A 21316-nucleotide genomic window follows, 5' to 3' on the forward strand; every position below is an offset into this window, starting at 1 on the left:
ACTTGTCCTCCCTAGGTCACAAGGCTTTTAAGAAGTAGAGCTGGAATTTGAGCTTAGATTTTATAACTCCAAGTCCATTCCAAGAGTCCAATGTTCTTTCTACTACACCACACTGCCTCCCTCCAGATACTGATGTTTTCTACCATAAGGCAGCTAGGTGGCATAATCAATAGAGCAGAGCCCTGGACCTGGAGTCAGGAATATGAGTTAAATTTGACCTCAGATATTTATTAAGTGTTCAACCCTAGGAAAAGCACATAATTTCTTTCTGCCTCGGGTTCCTTGGGAGAAATGATATAGTATCTACCTCACAGGGTTACTGGGAGAATAGAATGAGATAATATTTGTAAAGCACTTTACAAATCTTAAAACACTATATAAATGTAGTATTAATATTGGGTAAGTCACTCACCTCCCTCACTTCTACAATAGATTATGTGATCTCCAAACTTCCTTTGACCTCTAACATTCTAAGTATCCTTGGGGAAAGCCTGTTCAGTCCCGTTCTAATCAGGTCCTTCCTAAATGCCTAATAATCTGATTTTGTGAACAGACAGACCTAGAGCACCACCTAATGTTCAGTCCACACATACACAGAGTCCACATCCTGGACTCAGTCTGCCCCAAGACACACCTAAAAGTTTTAAATAGACATAGAACCAGGGAAGATCAAAGATCATTGTCCATAGATTCAAGTCCTTAGTTACCCCCAGAGATGATAGAAAGAGATCAAGAAGTCTCTCCTGACTCCTTCCCTTTCCCCACCCTCCCATTCCCCACCCCACTCTTCCCATTCCTCTCCTCCTCCTTACCCTGACCCCCACCTCCAAACAAGGAAGGTTTCCAGTCAAGGTCTTGGTTAAGACTATCAAGTCATTGACAAGGGGTTTCTTGATGAACACTTATGGACAGCTTGGGGCTCATTTTGGGGTTTTTTTGTTTATTGTAATTATTCACTAGATAAGTAATAATAATATAACTTTAAAGTTTGTGAGGGTGCCACTTCCTCTAAGTAATATATTTTATATGCTCAGATAGGTGATAAGTGGGGTAACAATGTGAAGCAATGGGTAGAACATCAGCTCTGGAGTCAGAAGGTCTTGAGTTCAAATGTGAATTGGGGGACTTTGGGCAAGTCACTTAACCCTGTTTGCCTCAGATTCCTCATCTGTAAAATGAGTTGGAGAAGGAAATGACAAACCCTTCCATATCTTTGTTAAGAAAACCCCAAATGAAGTCACAAAGAGTTGGATATGACTGAAACAAAGCAAAAGTAAAGTTAGACTTGAGTCAAGGTCAACTGGGACCATAAAAACATAGGTTTGGCAAGGATCATCTTAGAACTCAGATAATAGAGGATGCTTTCCTCACACCAAGAACAAGGGATTATTAAATGTTTGAATGTTTCTTTAACTGTTTTTCTGTGTTCAAGGAAGATTTTGATCTAGAGGGAGGAGGCTTTTTTCAGAAATGATTGGGAACAAAAGGGCTTCAATTCTCAAATCAGAGTTGATCATGTCTGCATTATTCATGGATCACAAGAGTAAATTAGAATTGACTTCAAAGATTATCTAATCCAATCTCATTTTGTAGAGGAGGAAACTGAGGTTGAGAAGAGTAAATGACCTAACCACAGTTACTGGGATTTAAAAAATTTTAAAAATCCTGGGATTTTACTCAGGTCTTCTGATCCCAATTCTGTCCTCTTCTATCAAAAAGTAGAAATGGTGCTATTTCCATGTTTAAATAGTCTATGTTTAGGATAATATAGAGGTGTAGTCAACATTATTAAATATTTAGAGATTGGAAACAGATTTAAGGTTACTGAAAAGGCAAAGGAATTCACAACTCTGCTCAGGATTTTATTATGGCAAAATATTGTTACAAAGTCCACAGAGGCCCATGGTGCTCCACATGGGTGTTAAGGAAGATCATGAGAAAGCCCTCTCCTTCTGGATGGGAGCCCAGAAGATGCAGGTACAAAGGACAGTGCTTCCTATTATATACCCTATGGTAGGTTGGGGGCAGGGAGGATGCTTTGGGGAGTGGTCTTACACCTTGGACCAGATATCTTCCAATGGAAAACTAAGTACCAGTCCTTCCTGTCCCAGGGTGTTTGACCCCCAGCTTCAACATATCATTTCTTGTCACACTAGCATCTAGGCCAAGGTTAAGTGAAAGGGATAATAGTGCACAAGATTCAAACAACAGTGTCAAGGGGAAGCAGGACATAATAAACAGGGGGTCAGTTTACAGCTCAAGAATGAAGAACCTCTACCCATTTAACAAGATTGAACAGCATTTAAAATTACAGATTTTGTTTCTGCTACATTCCTTTCCCTGCATCAAAAGTGGGACCAGCTGCCTGGGTATTGAGAAGTACTGATTTCATCTTTGCCTTTGGGGCCAAACTCCCTCACCTAAAGTCTCATTTGTCATTTAGATTTCTGAAAATTCAAAGTCAGGAGGTCCTGAGTTCAAATGTAATGTCAAACACTTAATAGCTGGGTGACCTTGGACAAGTCACCTAACCCTGTTTGCCTCAGTTTTTTCATCTGTAAAAGCTAGAGGAAGAAATGGCAAGTTACTTTTTTTTTTAAATCAAGAAAACCCAGGGGGGTTATGAAGTGTCAGACACAAGTGAAATGATTGAACAAAATATCAGGTGTTAGAGATATACTCAAGAACAAAACATCTTATGGGCAAGGAGCTCATATTTTCAGGTCCAAGGAGCCTCTAATGAAATGGTAAAGGGATGTTCTGGGTCACAAGTGGTCTACAAACCTGACTGACTGTTTTGGAAGGTTTTGAGGAGTAAAGAGTAGGGGAGGCAGCCAGGATCTGAATTTGCAACTCCCCAAAGGGATTCAGTGAAGGGGAAGTCAGAACTAGCAAAAAGTATTCTAGAATTTAGCAAACAAGGCTAAAGGAAGTTTTCAGAATTCCAATTCACATTGTCACAACTGTGTGAGAACTCTAATCAGTTTTCTCAGATGCAAAATGTTTACAAAACAATAGCATAATGTATGGAGATTCTGGAGCTACATAGTAATCCCCAAACCAGGGGTCCTGACATAACACCTGATGACCCTACCAAGCAAGTCAAATCCTTGCATAGTAGAGTCTGCAGAAGACTTTCATGTCATCTGCCAAGGAGAGAGGGGGTTAGAGAGAGGAGGTGAAGGGATAAGGAATAGGTTGAAAAAAGGAGGAAGTGGCAAGAGATACTGAGGAAGACAGGTAAGGGAGACAAAGAGAGATACATACAGGAAAAAAGGAGACAGTAAAAGAGGGAGAAAGAGATAGAAACAGAGACAGAGATGGGAGATAAGAGATAGATTAAGAGAAAGACAAGACTTGTGAGGACTCAAAAGTTTTTCAGTTGAAGTCTAATACCTCACTCACCAATATGTGAAACTGCAGGATGATGTGGGAAATAGGTGCTGAGAATGATTCTAAAATTTTATGCTTCGTTTTGTTCTAATTAAATTTTATTGTTTCAGTGCTGTTAAGTACTTGGGTTTCTGTTAGCACAACATTAACTGGTTATCTAGACTTCCAGTTGACTTGTGAGCCATCCCATTTTACCTGGGGATGGGTACTAAAGCTCTGTGAAATATACTTACCAGGAAAGAGCCCCATAAATATGAACCCAAGTTCATAAGAAGGTTCCACACAGGCACTGGAACCTAAATTTTCCTCCTCTAGGAAGGTTACCTAGCAGATAAAGATGGTCAAGGAAGTAAGCAAGCTGCCAACTTCCTTTTCCCAGTATTTTACGTAAGGCCAACTCACTAACTCAACAAAAAAAGGAGGAGGCAAAGAAAGAAGGAATAAGTAATTAGGTCATATTCCAGAGCTCCCAAGATATTGGGAAACCCTCTCCCTAGTAATTCTTTCAGACTATTCATAATGTGTTCTTTGTTACTGCATTCGTAAATACTTTGCATAATTAAATGTTCTGCCTTGGGGACTGTCAAAAGATTGATGATGATGGTGATACATGGATGTTAGCAGCTAAACCTTTAAAAAGTTCTTTGGCATTTTTGAGATTACACCAAGCCTGCAAGGTGGTAGGCACTACTATTAACTCCATTTTACAGATGAGAAAACTGAAGCAAGCAGAGTTGTAAAGGCTTGTTCAGAGTCACATAACTAGTGTGTCTGAAGATAGATTTAAACACAGATGTTCCTGTCTGCAGGTCCAGCACTATCTCTGACTGTCCTGTCTGCAGGTCCAGCACTATCTCTGACTGTATCAACAAATAAACCTTTTAAAACATCAACCTCTATTCCCAGCTCAAAGTGGTAGAAAAATCAAATCTAAGAGAAAATAAAGATCCATTTTATTACTAATACAAGCAAAAAAGTAAAAAGGCTTTTGGGAAATGCTGTTTCTAAACCTTCCTTGAAGGTTTGTGGCTGCCATCCATCCTCTTGAGACTGACTTTTGACTAGCAAGGCAGTTGTGTCTTCCTCTGCATTCCTCCCTTCAGTGGGCTCGTATCCTCCTGGATATTTTATAGAGGTCCATAGTAGCTCTAGCATCTTCCACAGAGGAGTGCCCTAAGCTGCTGTTCTGTAAAGACAGAAAGTTAGAGACTCAGTCACCAGATAATGGGGGAGGGGGGGAATCCATCATGACTCAGGCCAGCACTGGTTTCAATACTCTCTGGTACTAAAAGTTCTTGGGTGTTTAAACCTCATCTCTGCACTCTGGAGTCAGTGCTTGGGTAGAAACACCAAGCAGGATGATTTAGTTAGAGACTTAAATTTGTAGACAGGAGGAGTTGGAGTTGCAGTGACTACTCAGTGGCTAATCAAATTGTTTACCCATCTCTTTATAGTAGCAAGTGACAAACAGAATAGTTATTGGGCCAAGAGTCAGGAAGACCTGAGTTTAAATCTGGCCTCAGGTTCTTACTGGGTGTGAAATCCTGAGCAAGTCATGTCACCTCTTTGTGCCTCAGTTTCCTCACTTGTAAAACAGAAATAGTAACAGCATCTACCTCACAGGGTTATTGTAAGGACCAGATGAAATATTTGTAAAAGCAAAAACAAAGAAGGAACAAGTGATTAGGTCATATGCCTCAGCTTCCAAGATAACAGGAAAACTTCTCCCTAGTATGTTAGACCAAGACTGATCAAACAACACAAACTGGACTATATGTTACTACAGTAACAAATACTTTGCATTATTAAATGCTCCTTATCTTGGGGAGGGTCATATTATTGATGATGATGATAAGGAGGATTATAGTACATAACAGGAGCTATGTAAATACTTATTCCCTTCCCCTTTCTCCATCTGCAAATTGGGGATAGTAATTCTTTCAGTATCAACCTCATGGGACTTTTATGAGAAGAAATTTATAAACTGTAAAGTGACATAGAAATTTGAGTTGTAATGAATGCCACTTCTTAAGCCCCAAGCCATTCACTTGCTGTATTGTGGTTCACACTTGGAAACTAGAGTCTTGGAAGGTCCCAGGAGGAGAAGCAGGACCTCTACTTAAAGAAAGGGTCTAGGCTGTCTGATCCAGACAAAAGATATGGGGAAGACCCAGTTGTATCTAACCCATCTGAGATTTTTCTTAGCAAAGATACTGGACTGGTTTGCCATTTCTTTCTCCGGCTCATTTTACTCATGAGGAAACTGAGGCAAACAAGGTTCAGTGACTTGTCCAGAGTCACACAGCTAGTATCTGAGTATTTGCTCACTAGTGAGTCCTTTCTCAGTTTTATCTTCTAAGTTCCTTACAGTTTCAGAGTTTTCTTATTGCTAACCTATTATATCCTTATTTATTCCCTGTGAAATTCTAATTCCTTTTTTGTGACAGGAATAGAGGTAAAGTTTTATTCACTAACCCTAAAACACTATGAATATTCTAACACCAAGGTGGTAGTATGACTACAATAAAGCTTACAAAGTGCTTTGCATACATTATCACAACAACCCTTCAGTATTTGTGCCATTATCCCCATTTTTCAGATTTGCAAAACTGAGGCTGAAAAAGACTGGCTAAATGATTTGCCCTGTGATACACAGTTAGTAAGCATCCAAGTCAGGGACTGAAACTCAAGTCTTCCTGATTATAAGTTAGACACTATATCCACTTTACCACCTTTCTAGCTGCCTCTAACATTTCTCATAGAGCTAAGGAATCCCCAAGTCATTTGGAGAAGATCCTTCAGCATCTTGGGAAATAGGAAAGGATGAGGGAATTGATTCTGAGCCTCAATTTCCTTGCTGCAGCAGGAAAACTTGTTGAGATGTACAAAAATGACAACTATAAAGGAATCTGGAAAATGGCAATGAATATGAAACCTACCATTGCCATCATCACCTCTATTGGAAGCACTCACAAATATTCAGGAATATCTACAGACTTTTCTGATCATGAAAAAATGTCCCCATAAAACTCATTACAATATATTATTTAGAATAATTCAAAAGTCCTTTTCCTCTTTTTATCAGAAGGCTCCTGGCAAGACTACCAGTGGCTGTGTATCCAGGAATGCACTTCAATTAAGTCTTGCTGGTAGCTAAATTTTTTAATTAAGGAGTCTCAGACCAGGAGACAACAACTCAGGCTGAAAATAACCAATGAGGTGTTTTATGGACTTGGCTTCCCTAGCAGTGTCTGGAAAGAAAAGAGCCAACATTATCTTGGGGTCCACACTGGCAAAGATGATAGAACCAGAGAGAGATGTGAGCCAGAATTAATCTCACAACAACCTAATCATAATTACAGGGAGCTTTCAGGAAGGTTTTCATTAAGTCTTGTTACAAGAAATAGGGACAGATATTTTTGTTCTGTAGAATTATAAAATTATGCTAAGGCTCAGAAAGTGTCTGAAATTTAATAAGAGATAGTTGAATTGGAAAGATCATGCATTTCACCTAAATTCATAAAAAAAAAGTATTGGAAGAGTTGTGAAATGATTCATAACTTTGAAATATAAAAATTAGTAGTAATAATAGCTAGTGTTTAAATAATGCCTACTGTGTACTAAGCACTTTACAAATATTTCATTTGATCCTCATAACAACCTCAGGAGGTAGGCGCTATTATGATCCACATTTTACAGGTGAGAAAACTAAGGCAAAAAAAGGTTAAGTGACTTGCCCAAGGTCACACAACTCTTAAATTTCAAGTATCTGAGGCTAAATTTGAGCTCAGATCCTCCTGACTCCAGAGCTGATGCTCTATCCACTGTGCCACCTAGCTGCCCCATATAATTGTCATTTTCAAAAAGACATCAGCTACTGGTTGTATATCCCCTTGCACTCAGTCACCTTGGAGATAGCACTCAAGACTTCCTCAGAGACTGGCTTTCTAAAGCTGAGGATTTCCAATACTTCATCTGCCTAGAAGGCATGTCCCTGATAGTGTAGTTCAGAAGCAACTTAAGGAAGTCAAGTTACTTTGGGCTCTTCATTGTTATTGGAATCAGAATACTAAGGTTCAAACCCTAATTCTGTCACTTATTGCTCATATCTACTGTACCATGTCACTTCTTGGTCCTCAGTTTCTTTATCTCTAAAATGGAATTTTAAGGTCCCTTCTATTTCTAAATACTAGAGTAGGGATTTTATGCTACATGATATAGGTTCTAAACTATCTAACAAAAGAAATAATTTAAAACAAATAGGCATAATGGTTTAAAGTTCAAATGTTACCAAACATCACAGCAACCTGGTATAATAGGCTAGATGATGGATTTGGAATAAGAGGGTCTGATCTTGAATCCTTGATCTGCTACTTAATACTTTAAGCAAACCCTGAATATCTATGGGCTTTAGGTTCCCCTTTTTAAAAAACGAGGGTTGTACCAGATGATGCCTACTGTCCTTTCTAGCTGTAGAGCTGTGGTCCACTGGATATGGTTCTCCAAGCCTCAGTCTAGTTACTATGTCTGGAAGGAAATAAGTTTAACTAATATTCTGATTGCTAATTGGAGTCTTGCAGCCTCCAAACCTAATTCCTTCTTTCCCTCTCTCTCTTTAAGAGGGGTTTTTTACCCACTTTACTAAGGAGGAGAAAGTTAAGATTCGTGAAGAGTTACCATACTCCTCCCAAGCACATCAGCCTGAGCATCACCCAATAATTGAATGGGAAGATCAAGCAAGGTTTCATCTCTTGGTTATGGGGTCCTTTGGGAAATTTGGGTAAGGCTATAAATCACCATTGGCAAACATGCAACATCATAAAGATTATGAGTGGAAAGGCAGAAAGGGTTTTAAGACCATTGCAAATGAAATGGATTGAGCAGTTTTCAAAGGGCTTTCAAATATTTTCTATTCCTTTAAGTCCAGTAAGCTCTTGTGAGGCAGACAATTTTATATTATCCCCATTTTGCAGATTTAAAAAAAATTCAACAAAACCCACTGAGACACAGAAGGAATGAAGTAAGTAATTTCACAAAGGTCATTGCAAAAGCCAGGGTCAGGTCAGGGGTTCTTTAACTTTTCTGCACTATTGACCCCTTTGACAACCCTGGTTGTTCCCCATGCCTGGAATTCTCTTCCTCCTCATCTCTACCTCTTGGCTTCCTTCAAATCCCAACAAAGATCTCACCCCTGAAACTAGTGCCTTTCCTCTGAGATTATCTCAACCTATCTTTATTTTTATTTCTACACAAGTACTTGCATGCTGTCTTCTACCATTAGACTGTAAGTTCTTTGAGAGCAGGTTTTTTGCATTTTTTTCTGCATCCCAACCACTGAACATAGTGAAATTAAATGAAATTACATTTGTAATTTAATTTTCTTCCTATCCAATTTCATAGACTCTAGGTTAAGAATCTCTGGTTTTGGGGCATCTAGATAGCACAGTGGATAGAGCACTGGTCCTGGAGTCGGAGGACCTGAGTTCAAATCCAACCTCAGACACTTAATAATTGCCAACTGTGTGACCTTGGGCAAGTCACTTACTCTATGGCCTTAAATACATTAAAAAAAAACTTTTTTAATTAAAAAAAAAGAATCTCTGGATTTCCCAGTTCTAGATTCCAGGATCCTAGGATTGATCTTCTGGTTCCATTTCCAGTATTCTTTTCCTACTACCATACTAAGTTGGTTGATCCTTTAATTAGAGTTGTTTGGGAGCAGATAAGAACCCCAAAGGCACAAGGCCTTCTGGGATGAACATCCTGATTTTCCCTCTTCTGGGATTAAATAAAGAATGTGGTCATTTGGTGCTAAAACATGGTATATTAACACATAAAGTGATCTTGGTTTTTACAAACACAGGCCATTAAAAAAGAGATGACAACCCACCCCAATCCCAATCCCAATCTCACTTGAATTCTTTTCTTGAGGATCCTCTCACACAGAACCTTGAGGGATACCCGCCGGCAACCCCCTAGGCCTCCCTCTTCCCAAAGTAGCCTGTCCTTGGAGGTATCATAGATGTTGTAGTTTGACATGTCCTCCTTCAGTGCCTTGAAGTCATAATGGAGGTCATGGCCTACCACCAGTTTGCCTCGGAGGAGTTTCAAGATCTAGACCAAGAGACAAAAAACACATGTATCACCTGAGACATCATACCCAAACTATGAAACATAGACCAAAATCTCATTTCAAACTGCTTTTATGGCTTAAACAAAGGGGAAAAGAACACATGTTCTTCAATCACTGTGGGAGTCACATTGGACAGGATACAACTCAAGGAAAACATCCATGTGCCTGGTGATGAGGCATCTAAACTGACTCAGACAGTTCATTATTTGAAAAATTATATAGAACACTGCCACCCCAGTCCATATTACTATTTCCTTATTGGCCATCACCATTGACACCTGTGATTTGACATCGCAAAACAAATATTGTTGAGCCAATGCAAAGTGAAAATTTCTGATGTTCAAAAGGTATGTATCTGTATCTATCTCCTTAGCTGTCAAGATGGGACTTTGCATATATTGTTAGACATTTTTTCCCCCAAGGCTTCTCCAACACCTATATGCTGCAGGTTCAGATTTAATTACAGGGATGGGAGTGTATATAAGACAGAGTCAGGGTGAGGCTATAATAGGAAAGGACTAATAGCAGCCTGTATTTTAGGACTCTAAGTCAGGATCATGAGGAGGGTGTGGTCAGCATGGACTTTGTTGTTGTTAAAGTGTTCAGTTCCCCACCCCCACCCCCCTTGTGCAATCCCCAAGCCAGGCCCTTGGCTTATCTATTCAAAGTCCACTTCTTGCCCCTAAATTGAAAAAAAAAAAGTTATTACACCAGAGGAAATTCAGTGATGAAATAACCATCACCCTCCCTGACTAATCTGGAAAGAGGAATTCTAGCTATATATAGCATAGTTGCCACACTTTCTATTCCATAAGATCCCATTTTTGTTGTGCTCCATACCATTAGCAGGTTGAATAGAGTAGGAGAAGCACTGGATTATTTTGAAGGCTAAGATTAAAATTTCAGCTCAACCATTTAATGTTTGTGTGACCTTAAGCAAATCATTGAATCCCTCCATACTTCATTTCCTCAGATTCTTTTTTTTCTTTTAAGTTTTTGCAAGGCAAATGGGGTTAAGTGGCTTGCCCAAGGTCACACAGCTAGGTAATTATTAAATGTCTGAGACTGGATTTGAACCCAGGTAGTCCTGACTCCAGGGCAGTGCTTTATCCACTACGCCACCTAGCTGCCCCTTATACTTCATTTCCTTATCAATAAATAGGGATAATGATACTTGAATTTTCTATTTCACAGAAATGTTGTGAGATTAAAGTGAAAGAATGATGATGAAAACATGTCATAACTGCAAATTCCTATATAAATGTTGGGCAGGTAGATGGTACAGTGCACAAAACTCATCTTCCTGAGTTCAAATCTGGCCTCAGACACTTAGAAGTCACTTAACCTCATCTGTAAAATGACCTGGAAGATGAAATGTCAAAGTACTCCAGTATCTTTGCCAAGAAAACCTCAAACGGGATATAAGAGTCAAACACAACTAAGACAAATAAACATCTATTAGTATAGGCTAAGAGAAGCAGCAAGGGATAGTAGATGGGAGTCAGACCTAGAGTCAAGAAGATTAGATTCAAGTCTTCCCATGGAAAAATTATTTATACTCTCAATGACTCCAATCACCTTGTTAATCCTAAAAGTTACAGATAAATTACTGATCTTCATTGGTGGAGGGACCTTCTGTGGCTGGAGCTCCAATAAACATGAAAAGTTAAATAAATGAAGAGATGGTAGACAGATGGACAGACAGATAAAGTTGCTATGGCAAGAATTATGATCATAGGTTCAAGATAAATAAATAAGCAAATATAGTTAGGTGGGTAAATGAATGAATGTGTAGATGGATAAGTAATAAATGTTTCCATGTCAAGTGTTCTGATGAAATCACGAGGATAGACAGATGACAGACAAGATAGTTATAAATTAATACATAGATATATAGATAAATGAATGAGTAGATAAATATCTAATAAATTTCCATTGCAGGAGCTCCAATAAAACTCCAGGTTCAGCATCAATCAATAAATATATGAATGAATAAATAAATGCATATAGTTTGAAAAGTAAAATTTCCATGGCAAGAATTCCAATAAAATCACAGGGTAGAGATAAATATATAAATAGATTAAAAAATAAATAGGTAGACAGAAGTAAAGTTTCCGTGTCAAGAGTTGCAATAAAAATCGCAGGTTCAGGATAAACAAACAAACAAATAGATGAATGGAATGCTAGCTAGCTAGAAAGATAACTAAATTTTCCATGGCAGGAATCCCAATAAAAATCACAGGTTCAGAAAGGATAAATAAATGAATGAATAGTAAGTGGGTGAATGAACAAATAGATGAATGGAGATAGATATAACTATATCTCCTGGACCTGGACATGTTTCCCTATCTCTAGAAATGAAATGCAAGCAAAGTCCTGAGGGGTATATCTAACAACCAGATCACGTGTTATGATGGGGAAAATGCTAGATTTGGATTCAGAGGATCCAGATTCAAATTCCAGATTTGATTTCTGTGCAACCTCAAGCTAGACTTCAGCTTCCATATTTATAAAATTCTGGGTGGAGGGCAATGGATGTGTGGGGGATAGGGGGATTAAAATAGAGAGGAATGATTTCTCTGTTGGAGTCAGAAGACCTGGATCCACATTCCTACCTCTAACCCTTAGAACCTGTGTGACCCTAGGTAAGTCACTTCATTTTGGACTAGAAAGTTTCTAAGGGGCACTACACTTCTAAATCCATAATCCTATGCTTAGAGAAGCTCTCTAAGACACCTTCTAGCTTGTAACCCCCAGGCCTCTTGAGTTCTCTTCTCATTTGAGATCAAATATACATATATGTACATACAAATGATTCTAAGGAATTTGAAAGATAGTTTTGCCTCCTTTGTTGTAAATAGGAGGAAGTGAATATGCTTCTTCATCTTGTGGGTTGAGGCCCAACTGAGAAAATGAAAATACTTTTTAAGAGGGGGAATTTAAAAAATACATCAATCTGAAATGTGCAACTGCCACTGGAGGGATCATCTTTCTTTCCATTTAGTTCATCCCAGAGACAGCTGTTGCATTTCTGGGTTTACAGCCTTTCCTAGCAAGGCTCAAGATGGACGTGGGAAAAGTGCACTAGGCACTTGACTGAAAATTAAATTATGCCTGACAAGATGACTGCCTGGAGAGACAGGGTCTACTAGGGAATTTGGTACTTGGTTAATCAGCCACAAGGAACACAATCATTCATATTAAAAAGAAATCAGGTCTTAAAAACCCCATCTCAAGTGCTATCAATCTGAGCAAACTGTCACCAGTCCTCTTCTTAATGATTCAAGTCAGAGCAACAAACAAAACATCTGATGACACAAGCATTTGGAGCTAACCTGAAGAAAGCTGCAAGGAGGATGAAGAGGACTTTCTTCCCTGTATCTGTGCTAGCATAGATTTGAGGTCCTGATTGAATTGAGTCAACAATTAACCAAACTATGCTTGCTATATCCAGGAGGGTTTTTCTTTTGGATAAGAATTTGTTTTCTTAGGCCCTCTCCTGGTCATAGTCATTAACTGACAGGTCTGAAAGGGACCTTAGTGATCACTTGACTCAACCTTCTCTTTTTTGAGGTAGTTTAGTGACTTATTCATTCCTTCCTTCGATTAGGACCTATTATGTGGTAGATAGATACAGAGCTAGACCCTAGAAATATAAAGACCAAATTGTAAAAGTTCTTGCCTAAACAAAGCCCTTAGCTTATATTAAGGGGAAGAGGGAAAAGAAGAAAGAAACAAGCATTTATTTGGCAACTACTCTCTGCCAGGCCACATGCTAAGTGAGCACTTTACAGCAATTATCTCATTTGATCTGATCTTCCCAACAACCCTGAGAGGGAGGTCCTATTAGGAACTTCATTTTATAGTTGAGGAAACCAAGGCAGACAAGAGGTGCTGTCACACATTCAAGGTCTCACAGCTAGTCAAATGTCTAAGACTGGATTGAACTCAGGTCCAGGCTAGGGTTGGGGGGGGGGGGGGGGGCTCCAAGAAGAAAAGGGAATAGCTAACAAAGAACACTAGCAAGTGAATTTAAGTCAGTCAGTGAGTGACAGAGCCAGGACATGTCTCCAGGAGTCTAGAGCTCAGCTGCCATTCCAAGGCTGACTGGCCAGACTGAAGGTCAACCTTCTCCAGGGCCAACCCAGATACTATCTGATCCCTTGTGGGGGAGGGATTTTCCACTCTTTGTATCAGTATCCCTAGCACCTGTGCCTGGCTTACTGAAGCCCAGAAGAAATGCTTGTTGGTTGACAGATTTCACCCAGCATTTCAGTACAAAAGCCAACTGCTTCTTAGTGTTTTGTCTTGCCATGGCCATTTCCTTTATTTGTTCTGCTTTTTGGCTGCCCTTCCTTTTCCCTCTGGCTGGCTGCCACTGTTTCTTAGCTTCCCAATTATGTGCCCAGGCAGGAAGAAGCCAGGATTCTCCCCACAGCTACCTTTGCTTTGGATTGATGCCAAAATCAGGTTTGGAACCATCTGATTCTAAGACTAGAAGGGACCCTTGAGGTGTCATCTGGCAGGAATCCTCACTCCAGCTAGCTGTCCCCATGCCTGGAATCTCTCCTTCCCTATCTCTGTCTCCTGGCTTCCCAGTTAAACCCCACCTTCTCCAGGAAGTCTTTCCTGATCTTCCTTGATTCCAATACCTTCCCTCTTTTGATTATCTCCAGTTTGACTTATATTTAAATTGTTGATACAGAGTTGTTTGCACACTGTCTCCCCTATTCAAATATGAGTTCTTGAGAGTGGGGTCTTGTCTTTTGCCTTTTGTAGTATTCCCAATGTGCAGGTGCCAAATAAATGGACTGGTTGGCAAGTAGCCACCCAAACTCCAATAAAATACTTCCAGGGAGAGAGGAACCCACTGTGAATCTTTGGTTAATCAGGATTTCCTTATCCTCTCCCAAACCTCTCTAAACATAGAAAACTAAGAACTGAACTGTCTTAGCTTCATTCAAGTCACTGGTCCTGAGGACAGTTAATGGGAAGCGAGTGACTGGCCAGTACAAAACTGAGATATGAAAACAAATTTACAATGGGAGAATATGACCTGTACTGTACCAGTAGGTTAAAGATAGTGTTCAGAGGAAAACCTTGGTGGTGTCCATAGACCTGTTTTAAATATAGACAGAGCCTCTGTTGTCTAATAAGTCCTATATCCTATATGAGGATAGTATGGGAGGAAAGTCTCTGAGACCTGCTGTAAAATCGCCATTTTTTACCTCCTACTGCCTATAATACAAACAGAAGTCTTGGTTAATTTATATCTGAAGGATATGTCAGCCTCTGACCACAAATGGCATCCTGTGACTTCTAACAGGTTGCCACTCCTCTCACCAATTCACTCTTCTAGCCCTCTTCCAAGTCTGTGAGGACATGCACACAGAAAGTTGTCTGATAAGAAGAATGCCAAAATATCATGATCATGGTAGTCCTACAGTCCTACAGTCCATCATCATATAATGGGAAGTGCTTTAGACCGAGAATCAGAAGACAGTTCCAGATCTGGCTGTTACTAGCTGTATAAAAAAAATGTAAGCCACTTTATTTCTGAGTTCCATTTTACTCATCTGCAAACTTCAAGAGTTGTGATTACTAAGGTCCCCCCACTCTGTGAGGTCAGAGGCACTGCTCTCTAGTTCCCTGATAGTTAAGTTACCTGGGACTTTTTCCCCACTGCTGTGGGAAGCCACTAATCAGCTGTGCTTGGTGACTTTCTAGTGATTCATTATTAGTTTTCAGTTACAGTGTTGCTGTCCATAAATCCCTTTTACCAAAAGCATGGAACTAGAGATATCTTTCTCTTGCCCAGTCTTTTACCAGTCTAATCCCCCACTTACCTCTTCCCTGGCGCTTGAAAAAGATGCAGCTGTCAACATGTGTCTGGGTAGTATCCCACTTACGTGGGTACGGAAGTCTGTGATCTCCCCTTCTGGCCTGATGTATTTGTCATACACCACTAAACCATTATAGTCCACAAGACTGCACCGGGCCAGACCGCTCTCCCGAAGAGATCCCACTCCTACCATCTCACAGTCCATGGCGATGATCTGGTCCTCTCTGACATGGTCCCCCATGGTGAGCAGGCACTCAGATGCTCTAAGGGAGATTGTAGAGTAATGACTGGAGGCTGATTAAATGACTTAGGCTGATTAAACCATCATTAGAGTTTAGTGGTGTCTGGAAATAGTCAGGGGGACTGACTCTGAACTAAGCTCTATGAAGCTTAGCAGTCAGGTTAAATAGTCCTGCCCTTTGTCACAAATGCCACCTGGCAACAGCAGAAATTGGCAACCTGACAAGCCAATCAGTTTTTTTTTTACACTAAGAATGAAGGAGAAAAGAGAGTAGAGAAGGAGACAGAAGCATAGAGACAGAAACAGAGAAACAGAGAGATCCTGGGCCCTCCCAAACCAATCAGAGAAGATCAGGAACAGATCCTGACTGGCTTCCTTCTCAGGTGATATCAACACACAAGTTTAACCACAAACATACTGGAAACCCAAATCAATGTGTTCTCACCTTTTATCTTTTCAGACAGGACCCTATCCAGTCAGACACCAAAAGCGCAGTCAGCCCTCAAAATAACTTACTACTGGCTTCTCCCTCCACTTTTCAGCTTCTGCAGCTGGTATCACAAATGACTCATCTCTCACAACGGACCTAGGAACCCTGAAATCTTAGTTTCAGTTTCCTTGAAGTTATCAAATGGGGTCAGAGGACCTGGAGCACGTCATTACATTTAAGTTTCTGTATTGATTCTCTGTCTTAATGACTATATTTCTTCGCAGAGCACTTGGCTGTACTTTTCTCCAGTGTCCCACTTGCCTACTCACAGTCCTCTACCAAAACAAACAGGAAAGTCCTTAGTTCTGTCATCCCAAATGAGTCATCTGAATGGACAGATTCTATTGCAACATCTTCCTTTCTTCTATCAGTTTCCTCCTCCCTGAATCAGCCTTCTAGAATGAATGGAATAAGATTTGGAGCCTAGACAATATCCCACAATGTCAGGATGCTCTTGCCAGTCTGATACTGTAAAGAGAAGTGTTCTGGAAATTTGTTTGGCAAACAGTAAAGTAACAGGATCCCTGTTGATTTGGGATTGGAAGGAGAGAAAAGAAGTCAGAATGGGGAATAACAGAACATTCAGTTAAAGGATCTGTTGTTCTGTTGGGTCTGCTTCATCACTAGTGATGTCACTTTCTTAATCTCAGTTTTCTCAGCTGTAAAATTATGGGGTAGAAGTAGACTTCAAAGATCTCTTTTGGCTCTGATTCCTACGGGCTTAAAGGAAGAAGAACCATATTGTGATCTATCCAGAGAAGGTGGAGTTAGGTGGTGCAGTGTGGGGAAAGCACCAGTCCTGAAGTCAGGAGGACCTGAGTTCAAATTTGACCTCAGACAACTTACTAGCTATATGACCTTGGGCAAGTCACTTAATCCTGATTGCCTCACATCCAGGGCTGATTCCTATCTGGCCACTAGTTCTGGAGGAGAAAGTAAGACTGGAGACTTAGCATAGAACACCTTCACTCAAATACAATTCACATGCATGTCCCTGATGTCATGGTCTTCTTTGGAGAAAAAAAAACAAACCAGGACAAATATCAACTTGGATAATTACCTGAGTGCAAAGTTCTGTTGAATGAAACAGAAACAAGACCTTATCTTCAAAAAAAGGTAATACTAAGGGCAATGAATAAACATTTATCTATGGCCTACTGCCATAGATATGCATTTTTAACTGTTATGCATTTTTAACAAATATCCCATTTAGCAAATATCTCAACAACCCTATGAGGTAAGCATGGTCAGTTCTACCATTTTTTCAATTGTGGAAGCTGAAGCAAAAAGAGATTTAAGTGACTTTTCCAGGGTCACACAGCTAGTGTCAAAGACCATATTCAAACTCAATTCTTCCTGACTATCTACCACACCCACCATCGGCCACCAGAGTGCAGAATGCCACTGGAGAGATGCAATAGAAACCTGACAGAGCAATCTGAGAATATCAACAAATAACACCATGAATAGGCTATGATTACCAAATAATTTTGGGAAAAAGTGGATTGCCTTCACCAAGAACCATATTAATATATATGCTCTTTATGAGAAGCATTTGTAAACACATGGAAGAGACAAAATTGAATGAAGGATGTCAAAGAGGCTAGAGGAAGAGATGTCTTTTAGCCACAAGCAAGATAGAGTTGATATTACTCCCTATGAGATAATATCCACAACTCTAAATTGTGGTCAACAGAAATGTTGTTTGTCACAGTTTAATAGGTATTAACAATAGCTTTAAGGTTGCACCGTAATTCCCACATGATAGCTATAAGGGGTAAATAATGTAGTTATTGTTACTCCTATTTTGCTGAGGAAACTGAGGCTCAGAAAGATAAAATAACATTTCACCATTCCTGTAATCATAATTCAGTTAAGGGAATATGAATATAGTGAAGGGATTTTAATTCTCAATTAAGCAATAAGCAGCTCCTAGGTGGATGGATCTGGTAAAACTGATGAAACTATGGGTTTGCAAAGAACAAAATACTTAATACATCCATTTTACTGCTGTTGTGCTTGTAACAATATCTATTTAAAGTGGTGGTTGTTGGGAGATTTTCATCTAGGTTATTTTCTTCTTGATTTCAGGTGTATAGGATCTATCTCCATATGAGCTTGAAGAGTTGACTGCCTGGGGTACCCTAGCAAGAATCAAGCAAGCACAGGAGTTAGGTGCTGGGGTTAAAGATACAAAGATATTGTTGATTGACTGAAGAAGCTTACATTTTATAAAGGACATTCTGTAATCCAGGGAGGAACTCTTGTTAAATACAAAAGAGATAAATCTGAATGGGATAAAGTCTGAGATTTCTTCAGTAGACCATTACAGATTAGAAATAGTTGAACTGTGTGTTATGTTTCTTCTGCCTCTCCTCCTCTGACAAGCGACTTAATTTTACCTTGACTGAAATGTAAAGAGTAAAGTGACCCAGTCTTATCTGAATTGAAGTCCAGATAGTTCTACATTTCTCATTCTGGAGCAGGAACCTGTCTCTATTTGGATTATATGCTTTTTCTTGAGATTAGTTTCCAAGCTTAGATTGTAAAGACCACATTCCTAACTAATGAGGATGAGTAAGTGAGGAGGGATGGAGTTAGCATATATATATATTGCCCCTATGGTTCATGTCCCCTTTGCCTCATTCTCCTTGTTTTAAGGCAGAGTGGGTGGGGTCTGATTCTCGAAAATTGAATCAAATTTTTTTCTTCATATCTTGAAAAATCTCCGAATTTTATTAAAGTGGGTAAATTCATCCCACACAAATCCAATAATTGTAAGGATCAACTGAACATTGGTCACAACTCATAACCTCTCAGCAACTGTGAAGCAGGTGAGTAAATCGTCACTAACCTGGGGAGGTCTATCCTTGAATAGTCACTGACCCAAAGCCTATTTAATCTGCAGATGAGCAGGCTGAAGGCTGACCCAACCAGGCAGTTAGTTGTGGCAACCAAAGGCCAGTGTGAAGCAGGAACATCAGCCTGGCACAAAATCTCCTGCCCTGTAAAGTCACATCCTTTCAAAATTCCAGGTTTGTTCTATGGCAGCCCATCTTTAAAGGAATCCTAACTATCCAATAGGTAAATGAATGTTTAGGGATCTTTGAGTTCTTGGCTCAACTTGGAAGTTAGGAAGGTCTGGGTTTTAAGTGTAATCTGCCCTTTACTAGCTATGTGACCATAACAATAGCTAGCATTTAAAAAACAACCTCAAGACTAAGAGGTAAGTACTATTATTATTAACAGTATTCCCTTTTTACAGTAGAGAAAACTGAAGCTGAAAGTTTAGGTGACTTGCCCAGGTCCCCAAAGCTACTAAAGTGTCTGAGGAAGGATTCAAATTCAGGTCTTCCTTTTTTGTCATGGACACCTTTTGAAATCAGAAACCTAAGGAATTCCTCAGAATAGTTTTAAATACAAAAAAACAAAAACATGTTGGTTTACAAAGCAAACCAACAATTTTTTTTTCATTCAAGTTTAGTCTCCCTGAAATGTATCCATGAACAAACTCCTTTCAAGTTTGGACACCAGGATGAACCTCAACTCTAATTTTAAATGTTGTTTGTCTTTAATTATAGAAGATGACCAAGAAATCAGGGAGGTGATGCCTTGATATGCAAGTGAGGTGGATTTAAGTAAAGGGGTGCTATGCTAAATCACCAACCAGAGGCCAGATATGGATCCAGGATGACTGGGGATGGCCCTAAATATAGTGGGAGACACCTTGACTTTTTAAAGCAAAGTCTTCCCCATGTAACAATTTTACTGAAGCAATGTCCATCCTAAACTTAGGCTAAGAGAGAGAGAGAGAAGACAAAAAAGACCAAGAAAGATCATTTCCAAAAAAGAAGGAAAAAATATATAGTTTGGAGAGAAAGACCCTCAGGCTATCTCGGTGATTAAGGCAGGTGAGAAAAATGCCAGGAGCGCCTTTAAACTAAAAAAAGAAAAAAGAATCAGTTTGGGAGGGAAACCCTCAGTGTTCCAGACGGAAACAGAAACACAATTGTTTGAATTCATTCGGAACCAGTTAAGGTCCAAGGTTAAGCTGGGACCCATTGTTGGCCAATCAAAGACTTAAGAGTGATTCGGGGTCTATAAACCTCCAATCTTACTAGGCTTTTGGGCAAAGCACCTATAAGTACAAGGAGAGAAAGGAAAGGAAAGAAGGAAGGAACTAACTGTGCCAGCAGTGGGGTTGCTCCAGTTACTCACAAAGGTTGTTGCTTGCCCTTTGTTCCCTAAAGACTCTTCAGGGAGGTGATACGTCTGGGTCCAGTGACCAGAAAGGGAAGTGGGGAACCTTAAAGTTTGAATGAGGCAAAACCCATTTTAGTCCTAAGGTTAGCTAAGAGAGAGATGAAACCAAAAAGGCCAAGAAAAAAGGCTTTCCGAAAAAGAACCAAAAAGCTACACACATATTATTTGGAAGACCCTCAGGGTATCTGTTATTAAGGCAGGTGAGAAAGAAAATAGGCTAGAAGGGGAAGACTCTTCAGGATTTTTGGCCAAAACAGACACAATTGCTGTTTGAAATGAATCTGAACCAATCAAGCCCCCAACAATGTCCAAGTGTGACCCATAGTTGGCCAATCAAGGAGAGTCAAGAGTGATTTGGGGGACCTGAAAACCCCAAGAAATCTTATGAGGCCTATGGGCAGAACACCCACAAGTACAAGAAAAGGAGATTAAGATAAAGGGGAAAAAATTAGAGAAAAAGAGAAAGGATGAAAAAAAAAAAGGAGCCGTGCCGGTAGTGGGGTTATTCCTTCACTCACAAGATTGTGGTTTGTTCTTCACTTCCTAGATGACCAGTCAGGGAGGTGATACCATCTGGGTTAAGTGACCATCTAGGGAAGTGCTTTGCTATTTAAAGCTAGGTCTTTCCAAGGTCACAGTTTGACTGAAGCAATGCCCACTCAAATCCTAAAACCATTTCCAAAAAAAAAAAGAAGAAAAAGTATATTGTTTGGAGGGAAAAATCCTCAGCTTAGGGCTAGGAGTCTCTTTTTTGCATAGTCAAAAAAAACCCAAACTACAAGGAAACCTAATAGCTTGGCCTCCAGGTAAGTTTAAGGTTTTGTCTAAGCTTGTTATGTATATTTTGTTCCCTCCCTTGCAGCAGTTTAAGTATCCTGATCTCCTTCAACTTGGTGTGGTGTGGTCATTACCATAAAGGCCTCCATCATTAGATAACAGTAAATCTCAGAAAAC

The 21316-nt window shown here is 39.7% G+C and overlaps 1 protein-coding gene across 1 annotated transcript; it reads right to left on the reverse strand.

Moving 5' to 3' along the window:
- Positions 1-1066: 1066 nt before the first annotated feature.
- On the reverse strand, positions 1067-16412 carry ISG20 (interferon stimulated exonuclease gene 20). Its single transcript, XM_074234124.1, has 4 exons — positions 16055-16412; positions 15373-15631; positions 9307-9507; positions 1067-4579 (listed from the first exon to the last, which is right to left on the reverse strand). Exons 2-4 carry the CDS (start codon positions 15607-15609, stop codon positions 4493-4495), a joined length of 525 nt encoding a protein of 174 aa, XP_074090225.1. The 5' UTR covers positions 15610-15631; positions 16055-16412; the 3' UTR covers positions 1067-4492.
- Positions 16413-21316: the final 4904 nt, after the last annotated feature.

Source organism: Macrotis lagotis, chromosome 4 (genome assembly GCF_037893015.1).
Source record: "Macrotis lagotis isolate mMagLag1 chromosome 4, bilby.v1.9.chrom.fasta, whole genome shotgun sequence".
Taxonomy (NCBI): Eukaryota; Metazoa; Chordata; class Mammalia; order Peramelemorphia; family Peramelidae; genus Macrotis; species Macrotis lagotis.